This window comes from Cyprinus carpio, chromosome A4, assembly GCF_018340385.1.
Source record: "Cyprinus carpio isolate SPL01 chromosome A4, ASM1834038v1, whole genome shotgun sequence".
Lineage (NCBI taxonomy): Eukaryota > Metazoa > Chordata > Actinopteri > Cypriniformes > Cyprinidae > Cyprinus > Cyprinus carpio.
In genome coordinates this window covers 1036257-1048756 of record NC_056575.1, presented here as the reverse complement: position 1 = coordinate 1048756, position 12500 = coordinate 1036257, and the positions used below count along the sequence as shown (strand labels likewise).

The 12500-nt window shown below is 38.7% G+C and overlaps 1 protein-coding gene across 1 annotated transcript in view; it reads left to right on the top strand.

Annotated features, from left to right (window-relative positions):
- The window catches only part of LOC109072690 (ras-related and estrogen-regulated growth inhibitor), a 19535-nt gene that overhangs the window by 1356 nt on the left and 5679 nt on the right, over window positions 1-12500 (top strand). Inside the window, exon 2 of the mRNA XM_042737394.1 lies at window positions 823-951. Within this exon, the coding sequence (XP_042593328.1) occupies window positions 891-951 (61 nt within the window). The 5' untranslated portion in view covers window positions 823-890. The remainder of the gene's footprint in view (window positions 1-822; window positions 952-12500) is intronic.

The following is a 12500-nucleotide window of genomic DNA, read 5'->3' as shown; positions in this document are numbered from 1 at the left end:
AAATAAATATCTGCCAATGTAGTCAGGAAAAAAAATGTTTTAAAATTCAAATTTTCAAAATTTTTATTTTTCATGTTTTTCAAAAACACGTTTTTCAAAAAAATTAAATTTTCAACAAAAAAACGTAATATCTTGAAAAAAAAATATCCAATGTAGTCAGAAAAATAAAAACATTTTTGTTTTCAAATTTTCAAAATTTTTATTTTTCATGTTTTTTCAAAAACACGTTTCAAAAAAATAAATAAAATAACTTAATATCTTAAAAACAAATAAGGGTCAGAAAAATCTTGTTTACCCTTTTTTTAAATTAAGATTTTTCTGACCCAATTGGCAGAATTTTTTCTTGTTTTAAGCAAAAATCACTTCATTTTGATAAATCTTCTGTCATTTTGTTTCTCAAGTAAATGTGGCTTGACCTAAGAATGTTTTACTGGAAAACCAGACAAAAATACTGAGCAGGAACCTGATTTTTTGCAGAGCGGATAATGAGATGAACGTGAAAAAAGGCAAGAAGCAGATCCTTCAGTGACATTTAGGTTCCGATCATCTCATCCAGATGCTGTAGGATCATCTACACGCTTCACTCGTCATCACCAGAGTCTGGATGATCCAGTATTTGAGGAATCAGATCTTCAGAAGCTGCTGATCAGTGTTCATTCATCAGCGCTGATGGTGTTCTTGTCGTATAAACGTCTTCATGGCTTGTCGCTCTGGATTTTCTCCACACAAACTGCCTAAATATTAGACTGTAGAAACTAGTGCTGGATTAAACACATCGTTTATAATGAAGATCTGTTGTTTTACGTTTGTCATCTGTGTCAGGTGGAGATGATGCGGTTGCTACGGTGACTCCGTCAGCTCTGTGATTGGCTCGGTCTACTTGCGTCGTCATGGCGAAGAGTCCAGAGGTGAAGCTGGCTGTGTTTGGCAGAGCAGGAGTGGGAAAGTCAGGTAAGAGGCGTTAGATGAGTTTACACGGCTCAGAGATGGCATGAATGCATTTACACTGCAGGTACAATCATGTTAGAAGATCAACGTGTTAAATTTGGATTGGTTTACACGGCTCAGAGATGGCATGAATGCATTTACACTGGAATGAGTATTGATTCTCAGAAACGAAGCAAATGTACTATTTCTCTTACTCTTACTATCTCTGACTCAACGTGTTAAATATAATCTCTGCTCTAGAAAGGTATGCTAAAATAGTAGGAGTAGTATACTACCGCCAAAGATCCAGCCAGACGCTCATGACTTTATGAATATCAGCCTGCAATAACACGAGGAGAGTTACGGACGTAATACTGATGCACACACACTGAACACACATCAGACAAAAGCAGAGAGAAACATTAAAAGCGCTTTAAAATCAGTCCATTATGTGTTATTATTCATGTCAGTGGCTGACATCTCGCACAGGAAATTGAACGTTGGAGCGGCAATAAAATTAGTGACTAGAGGTGACATTTTTCAGAGATCTGTGTGCTTTGACAGGAGGAAATACTAAAGATAACACACACAGTGGAGGCAAATAACGGCCGAATGAAGCCACCTGACGGCTGATTTATCAGCTAATAAATGTGACCTATTTTACACTGGAGGACCATGACCTATTCCAAAATATGACTTTATTTTAGATTGAATGAATAAATCAGAAGTGTCAGCTTAGGCACGTGTAGCAACACAGGTTTTGAATTTATTTTTGATTGGTTTAATATTTGGGAAGTGTAGGATTAGAGGTTTACAGGATATTTGATACTTTTAATGATGCTCTGTTTATTGTTAGCAGTTCTATCAATTTAAAGGCGGGGTTGGTCAACTGCACTCAAAGCATAAGATCTATTTTGTTACAGTTCTATCTTTAGGCTGGTTTAACTGCACTCTGCTGGTCACAGATACCCATGGACCAATCAAAGCAAATAGGTAGGGGCCTCTTGATGGTCACAGATATGAAACCCCTTAAAGCAAAGTAGGCGGGGCTTTGCTGTCAAAGATACCAAAACACATGACCAATCAGATCAAAGTAGGCGGGGCTTTGCTGGTCACAGATACCGTACCACAGACCAATACCAAAAGTAGGCGGGGCTTTGCTGTACCAGATATGCCACAGACCCTCAAAGTAGGCGGGGCTTTGCTGTCAAAGATACCTGTACACAGACCCAGATCAAAGTACACGATACCAAACCACATGACCAATCAAAGCAAAGTAGGGCGGGGCTTTCACAGATACCAAACCCCACATGACCAATCAGATCAAAGAGTAGGTTGCTGTCAAAGATACCAAAACACATGACCAATCAGATCAAAGTAGGCGGGGCTTTGCTGGTCACAGATACCGTACCACATGACCAATCAGCTCAAAGTAGGCGGGGCTTTGCTGGTCACAGATACCAAACCACATGACCAATCGATCAAAGTAGGCGGGGCTTTGCTGGTCACAGATACTGACCATACCCAACAAGTAGGGGGGCATGGACCAGATACGAACCCAATCGATCAAAGTAGGCGGGGCTTTGCTGGTCACAGTTACCGAACCACATGACCAATGGATCAAAGTAGGCGGGGCTTTGCTGGTTACCGATACCGAACCACATGACCAATCGATCAAAGTAGGCGGGGCTTTGCTGGTCACAGATACTGAACCACATGACCAATCAAATCAAAGTAGGCGGGGCTTTACCATAACAGAAATATTACTTATGACTAAAGTAAAAAAAAAAAACTAAAATAGGCTTTTTTATTTTTATAATTAAAAAAAATACAGAAGAGGCAACAGGCAACATTTGGAAAAACAATTCACTGTCTCTTTATTTATGAATTATTTTTCCAAATGAGGATGAACCTCGATGTTCTGTCTCAATCTATGATATTTAACCTCACAGAACCGTGTTTCCATCAGCAGACTGAAGGATGTGAGGAGGATCTGATAGCAGTGAGGATGTGTCGGACTAGTGATGTAAAGGTGGTTTGCTTATAACAAGTGCAAGCGCACACTCAAAACACACACACACACACACACACACACGCTCTCTGTCCTGAGTGTGTGATGTAGGAGGAGCTTCATCTACATACTGAAGAGCTCCTGTTCAGATAATGACCACAGAATAATGACACTCATGAGTCACAGACTGATGCCACCAAAACCTGCTGAGTGTGTGTGTGTGTGTGTGTGTGTGTGGAGCCTCGCCTGAAACGATGGTCCTTCACTGGATCTCACTGCATATAATCAAAAAGCTTCATCTCTGATCTGAATCTGAGTTCTGAGAAAACGAGACCAAAGAAAGAGTGATGTATAATAATCATCATCTCCATCCATCAGAATCTTCTCAATGAAGGTCAGATCATCACAGATCACCTGCCTCCCGCTTCTCTTCAGAAATGAGTTGGCTAAAGTTTCTGTGATGATTTACTGACCCTCATGTGTCTGTGAGAGAACGATTGATTAGCTGAAGCTTTGTCACTGGACTTGACATTTCCGTCACACGCTCGAGGCATTCGGTCAATCACAACACGCTGGATAACTGGCCAATCACAGCACACCTCGCTTTTCAGAGAGATGAGCTTTGTGAAAATCGACGCGTTTCAGAAGGTGGGGCATAGAGGAGAAACAATAATGTACAGTATGTGGAAAATAATGTGTTTTTTGAACCTTAAACCGCATAAACACATTTCATTACACCAAATAGACAAAATAATGTTATTTTTAGCAGCATCACATGACCCCTTTAATATCCCTTGTATCCTCTGAAGTGTGCATGTCTAGACTGCATTTTTAAAATCAAATTCAAGTTTTTTATATTTATTTATTTTCAAAATATATAATTTAGTATATATTATGTAGAATAAAGAAATAAAGTTTAAAGCAATTCATATGCATGTGTCTTTCCTATTTTTAAATTAAATAGTATAATATCATATATATCGGCCATCAAAAAATCCATATCAGTCAGCCAACTTGTAATCTGAATGATGCATGAAAACCTGTGATCGGTGCACACGTCAATCAAGCGTCTCTTCCTGTCAGATTGAGCTGCGTTGTGGTCTGCAGGTTCAGAAAGCGTTTGGTGTTGGAGTGTTATTAGATCGTCTCTAATGGAACAAGACGTCCGCGCCGCTCAGCCCTCAGTGGAAATAAAATAAATACAACCACATCAGCACACACACACACACACACACACGCTGGAGTGTTTGTTTATGAGTGTTTTCCTGCAGCTGATGTGACTCATCCACACCCACACATCCATTAGTGCTCGCAACTCTAATAAGACGTCTATTGAGAACACTTACTGGTGTGTCACTCTAATGGATCTGTAGATGCTCCCTGGAGCTCTGAAGAGACGGTTATGTGTGTGGCACATGTGATTCAATAACACACACTCACTCTCTCTCTCTCTCTCACACACACACACACACACACACAGACACACTCACACACACAGAAACACACAGACACACTCACACACACAGAAACACACACACACACACACACACACACACACACTCACTCACTCTTTCTCTCTCTCGATCTCTCTCTCACACACACACACACACACACACACACACACACACTCACACACACACTCTTACACACACAATCTTACACACACACACACACACACACACACACACACACACACACACACACACACTCTTACACACACAATCTTACACACATACACACACACACACACACACACACTCTCTCTCACACACACACACACACACACACACACACACACACACACACACACTCTTACACACACACACACACACACACACACACACTCATACTCTTACACACACACACACACACACACACACACACTCACACACTCTCACACACACACACACACACACACATTTAGTTTAACACTAAAATAACTAAAACTGAAATTAACATTAATAAAAACTATATAGACATTAAAAATCTAATAAAAATTATAAAACCACAACAACACTTCTAAAATGGAAATGGTATATCAATAAAAACTATAATAGTATCTCACTGTCTTTTAAATTAAAATAACACTAGCCTGAATCAGGGATATTTTAGTATAACTGAGACCAACCTGTCCTCCAACTAATACGCTCGTATAGGTCGTTTGTCCAAATCCCTGAAATACGACCCATCAGAGCGTATACTACAATTGCGCCCCTATCGGCAAAAGGTTGTTTTCATATTAATGAGGTTTTGTACTCTTTTATTTGCACTGTGATTTGCGTTTCGTGTAGCTCAGTTGGTAGATTATTGCGTTATACCTTGATATGCAATCATGCTATCATGGGTTCGATCCCAGAGAACGGACGTGCACGTAAAATGTATATGCTCAATAAATCATAATTTAGCATGATTTCTGTGAGGGTTAGGTTTAGGGGGTGGGGTTAGGTGTGGTCATTCGAACGAAATAAGCCACCTAGTAAAATATGTACGAATTACTGTGAGATCGGTGTAAAAAAGTCCACACATTGCATTTAAATAAAACGTGCGTTTTGATTGGTAATGACGTTTTACGTCATTTCATGACGACAGACGCAACGCGATACTGTCATTATTTTTACGCCCGCTAGAGGCCGCTTAACTTTAAAACGTAAATATAGGTCGTAATAAGGTGCTTGCACAAACGACCTATATGGTCGTTTTTTGTTGGAGGACAGGCTCACTGAGACACTAAGTTTTTTTTTTTTTTTTTTTTTTTAAATGTCTGTATACAGTAGTTTTCTTTAATTTCTATTACAGTATTAGTTTTAGTTATTTTACTAAATCAAGTTAAACTAAAATGAAAATGTTGCCTTGGCAAGTTTTTATATTTTATTTTAAGTAACAAAAAATTGTTTTACGGTTTTAATTTTACTTAACTTTAATAACACTGGCCTGATTATATGTTGTATTATAAACTAAATATATCCCAGTGGAAAAAATAATTGCGACTTATCTCACAATTCTGAATTTTCTTTCTTCCAGTTTCGAGTTTATATATCTCAATTTGTACTTCACAGAACGCAATTGCGTTTTTCATTTTGTCCACACGATTAAGATGTTGTGGGAAAATCGTATAAAATGTAACAGTTTTTATCAAAACTATCTCCATGTTTCATTGTCGTAAATACGACTCCAGAGGCCGTTCTTGTCCAGTTTCTGATTGGGAAGCATTTTTACAATATTGCATATAGCACATGATTGCAGTTCAACATTTTATGCTGCAATAATGGGTTTAATTTTGCTCCAGATGAAGCTGAAGCGTTGAATGCAGTGCTGAAATATCACATATGTGCACTGCGGTGTGATTATATTGCAGAGGTTTAATTAATATTGAAGGTTTTAATGGTAAAAACGCCATGCTGAATGTCTAGAGAAGCTGTAGAAACACCGTCTGTGGACATTAACTGCTGTTAGCACACACCATCATGATGCTCACACATATAATTATTTCTGTGCATTAAAGCATGAATGAGAGTCGAGGGCAAACAGAGGCGATGTTTAATTCTGATAGACGTGGTGCAGCTCAGTCTGACAAACATCAGTTAACGAAACAGAGGCTGATGAACTAGAAGAGTGAAGTTTGATGAACTTTGATGTTGGCTTGACACACACTCACAAAAAAAAAAAACACGTCTGGAAGTTTAAAATAACTCTGAAAAGCTTGAAGGCTGATTTTGTTACTACTTTAGAGAAAGTCAATGAAGTGTTACTAACATGTTTTAGCACGTCGCTATCATGTTTCTAGGATGACATTTGCTAGCATCCTTTAGCATGTTGCTAACATGTTTTAACAAGTTGCTAACATTTTAACAAGTTGCTAGAATGTTTAAACACATTAGCATGTTTTTTGCATGTTTTACCATGTTGCTAGCATGTTTTAACATGTTGCTCGCATTTTTAACATTTTAGCATGTTGCTAACATGTTTTAACAAGTTGCCAACATATTAACAAGTTGCTTGAATGTTTAAACACATTAGCATGTTTTTGCATTTTTTACCATGTTGCTAGCATGTTTTAACATGTTGCTCGCTTTTTTAACATTTTAGCATGTTGCTAACATGCTATAACACATTTATAACATGTTTTAACAAGTTGCTAGAATGTTTAAACACACTAGCATGTTTTTTGCATGTTTTAGCATGTTACTAGCATGTTTTAACATGTTGCTCACATTTGTAACGTTTTAGCATGTTGCCAACATGTTATAACACATTGTAGGCATGTTTAAGCCGCTAACATTATTAGTACATTGCTAACATGTTTTTCAAATAGCTGGAATGCTTTGACAAGAAACTAACATGTTTCAACATGTTAATATGTTTTAGCAAGTTTCTAGCATGTCTTAGAACATTGTTAGCATTTTTTAACAAGTTGCTAACATATTTTAGTACATTTCTAACATGTTTTGCCAATTGCTAACATGTTTTAACACGTTATTGGCATTTTTTAACAAGTCGCTGGCATGTTTTAGCACATTGCTAACATGTTTTGACAATCACTAGCATTTTTGGCATTCTAACATGGTTTAGAACATTGCTAGCATTGCTAGCATGCTTTAACATGTTGTTAACATGTTTTGATGAGCTGCAAGCTTGTTTTAGCATGTTGTTTTAACACATTGCTTGCGTGCTTTAGTACGTTGTTAGGTTTTACCATGCTGTTAGCTTCATTTAACATGTTAACAAGTCTTAGGCTAGTTGCTAGGACTTGCTACACATGACATCTCATTCAGTTTGGCTCCTGAAGGACCTAAAGTAAACGCAAAGCGCGAACGTGCCAGAGAGAACATCCGCCGGCCAAAGGCCTTCTGGGAAGCATGCTCTGTTCAGCAGGAAGTCTGTTTACGCTGCGAGCAGACGGTCAGAGACGTATGAAGCACAAACACAGGCTGCGTTAACATTACGCTTCAGACTCATTGAGTTTGAATCAACGCTTCTCAGGATCTGCTGTTTGTGGCTCGTCGATGCCTTCAGCGCTGTGACGCTCGCTGGACGTATCGATCACAGAGACACTGCCGTCCGCGTTCAGACCCCCCAGTGCTAATTGATCTCTTCATCAGCTCAGAATGAGGCATGCTGGGATTGATGTGAGAGTTTCTGGGAAGAATAACACGAGGCCCATTGATCCCTGATTCTAACCAGCTGCATTTGGTGGGAAAATGATAAATTTGCTCCAAACAGACCAGAAAGAGAGCAGCTCCACGAACAAACATCCAGACCATCATCAGCACAATCGAATCAATCCACTGATAATAACGAGGCCTGTGTGTGTCTAATGACATTAACAACGACAGACATCAGAACATCAAATATTCACTCTCTTAAACCCTGCTTCTGGTCTTATTGTGAATGATTCATTTTCCAGAAATCAATGCACTTGAAAAGAGCAATTTTCTTACGCAGTGTTTTATTTTTTTTTTTGGTGAGTTTTTTTTAGTTTTTATTTAATAATGTTTATTTATTTTTGAATCAGGATTATTTAATTTATAGAGAGATTTTCTGGAAACGTGACAGATTAAAAAGAATAGTTCACCCAAAAAACTAAATTCTGTCATCATTTACTCCCCGTTAGGTTGATCCAAACCTTTATCTTTTTAGCATTATGTAAACATGTTTTTTAACATTTAAGCGTGTTACTAGCATGTTTTAGCATGTTGTTAACATTTTAACACACTGCTAACATATTTTAACATGTTGTTAGCATGTTTTTACAAGTTGCTTATTTTGGCTCATTGTTAGCATCTTGCTAACACATTGCTAGCATATGCCAAACACAAGCCAAAAACAACAATTCTGTCATCATTTAATCACCCTAAAGTTGTTCCAAATCTGTATGTTTTTAGCGTTTTAACACATTGTTCACATATTTTAATATGCTGAGCATGTTTTAGCAAGTTGTTAACATGTTTTAGCACATTGTTAATGTTTTAGCATATTTCTAATGTATTTTAACAAGTTACTTACATGTTTTAACAAGTTACTAGCATGGGTTAGCACGTTGTTAACATTTTAAATCATTGTTAATGTATTTTAACATGTTGCTAGCATGTTTTGAAAAGTTGCAAACATGTTTTTTACAAGTTGCTTGCATGTTTTGGCTCATTTCTAGCATGGTGCTAAAAGATTGTTGTTAAGTTGTTCCAAACCTGTATGTTTTTAACGTTTTAGCACATCGCTAGCATTTTTCAATATGGTTAGCATGTTTTAACATGTTTTATCACATTGTTAAAATACTAACATATTTTAATTGTTAACATGCTAGCAGTGAGCTTCAAAATATCTTCATTTGTGATATTTGATCTTATGAGATATTTGTTCATGTTTTTAAAGTTTAATCGTAATAGATTTTGATACATTTTTCAGAAAAATCAGTCATTTTGCGTCTGCAGTAAATGCCTCTTAATTTAATAATGTTTAGGTGTCTGTTTTTAGGATGAGGGAAGTTCTCCTTTTAGGCCCCGCCTCTGAGGACCTGGTGATGTCATCAACATCACTGGACTGATTTTCTCTGGGAAAAAAAACGTGTACATTTGAAAGTTTTAGTCAGAGTTTAACTCGCACCTAAATTCCACAAAGTGTTTAAAGCATTCAAACAGATCATCGACAGTATTTACAATGAAAAAAAAAATGGTTTAGAAACAAATTACACAAACAGTTACAAAGAAATGGCAAGAAACATTGAATTGAACGTGACATTTTGAAGTGATTTCTCAGACTGATCCACACTCTCGTCTGGTTTTGGATGTTTTTTGTCATTTTATGTAGTTTTTATCATGCTGATGTAGATCTTTCCATATTGGGACACTGGCAGCTTCACTTTTCTTCAATGGAAGAGCGTAAAGGTGTGTCGTCCATATTTCTTTTTTTTTTACAGTCTATGTGTGAAACACAGAAATGTTGGGAACCAGCCAATATTGGACCCCATAGACTTCCACTATCTTTTGTGTTTAGCAGAAGAAAAAGATGAAACGATTATTAGTTTTGGGTGAACTAGTCCTTTGAAATAAAATTTACAACAAAAACATGAACCGATATAAAGTTAAGCTTAAACTTATTTTAAAATAAACATATATATTTTATTATTTTTAATTAACTTATTATGCATTTTATTATTTCAAGTAAACTTGAATTTAGTTTATTATATATTTTATTATTTGAAAGGATAAAAACTTGAATTTAGTTTATTTTTGTTAGTTACCATGGTACTTTCATTTAAAGTACTAAAATAACTAAAACTGAAAAAATAAAACTATATACAAGCAAACATGCACACAAAGCCCTAACTAGATGAACGAGTGCCGTACATGCCATTCTCTCTCATATTATGTAACATTTGTTTTGTTTTATTTTTGTACTGCCGTTCTTTTCCTCGTCTGGAGGTTTTGGGCAGACACTGAACAAACTGGTTCAATTGTGTTGATTAGCTGAGTGTTCTTCAGTAAACCAGAGTCATTAATCACCGCTGCGCTCCAGCAGTCAGCAGATGTTTCACCAGGAGTAGTATTTGATGGTGGATGGTCTTCAGCAGTCAGATATGAAGGTGGAGGGGAGCCAAACCACACGCGCACACCATGAGCGAGCAACACACACACACACACACGCGTGCGCGCACAGACACAAACACACACATGCATACACACACACACACGCACGCACGCACACACACACACACACACACACACACACACACACACACACACACACACACATTCCTGCAGGACGTTTTAAGTGGAAGCAGATGAAATCTGAGCTCCTTTATGTAAGTGGATTCACTGCGCTCGTTTGTTTGCATGTGAAATCCTCGACTGAAGCCTGACCTCCAGTGAAAGAGAATTCATGCGCGTCTCTGTGGGCCGCCGCTATTTTTGTTCAGTCTTAAAGCGCGCCAGGAATGTAGAGGACGTGAAGGAAGGTCACCTGCTCTCCCCCACGCTCATTATTTCAGACAGCAGCACAAAAGAGCCGCACTCATTCCGCTTCTGCAGAGCGGAGATTCACTCCATCTCATTCACCAACACCCACATCCATCCCCAAACGCATATCTGTGCTGCATCTGCGTCACGCACATCCAAGTCAGTGTTTTCAGCAGGAGCACAGCGCTGGTTAATGGGCTTGTAACTTTTTAAAGACTTTTTTTTAAAAATCCCAAAGGGGAAAAATGAATGGAAAACAATAACTCCATCTGTGTCAGGATATAAAATGACATATGAATAATGAATATAGTGATGGTTGATGTGTGTGTAAGATCCTTCAGACAGCAGCAGGGACGGTTGAACTGACCTGAGACTGGTCGCTCCGTTAATGACGATCTGACAGAGGACACACAGACGAATGAAAAGTCGTCGCTGTTGGACTGTATGTTGTTCTGCGACTCTCACTTACCTTCATCCTCACCGAGTCTCACAGCGTCGCTCTCTCTCTCTCTCTCTGTGTGTCTGTGCAGCTCTGGTGGTTTCGATTCCTGACCAAACGATTCATCTGGGAGTTACGACCCGACACTCGGTGAGACACACACACACACACCACACACACACACACACACACACACACACACACAACACACACACACACATTTACATACAGACACTCACACACACAATACAAACACTCACACACACAAACACACACACACACACACACACACACAACACACACACACACACTAAAACATACATTTACATAACAGACACTCACACACAGATACAAACACTCACTCACACACACACACACACACACACACACACACACACTAACATACATTTACATACAGACACTCACACACACATACAAACACTCACTCTCACACACACACACACTTACATACAGACAGACACTCTCACACACATACACACACACACACACACACACACACACACAACACACACACACACACTCACACACACACACACCACATCACTCACCTCCCACACAAACACACCAACACACATTAACACACACACTCACATACAGATACTCTCTCTCTCTCTCTCTCTCACTCTCACACACACACTTACAGACAGGACACACCACACACCACACTTTTCTCACACACACACACACACACACACACCACACACACACACACACACACGCGCGCACACAAAGACACTTAACATACAGACACTCACTCACCACACACACACACATACACACACAGACACACACACACACAACACACAATAATTTTCACAATTTTTAAAATGTCTTATCAGAACATAAACAGATGTTTCTCTTGAACTGTTTACTCTAAATGTCAACATGAGAACAGCAAACTGTGATTGGCCGCTGTACCTGTCCGTCCTCTCCTGTGGGCGGGGCTTTGTAATGTGACTAATGTGAAGTCCCAGTGAGACGAGCCGAGCCGAAAAATCAACCATTTACACCTTTCACGACGGCTCATTCACCGGTGACCTCTGACCTCTGTTTTAACTCAGGACAGTCTGGAGGAGTCACAGCCGGAGCTTTGAAGCGAGTGAAACACAGAGACGTGAGGCTCATGTGGAATATAAATGGATGTAAAGGT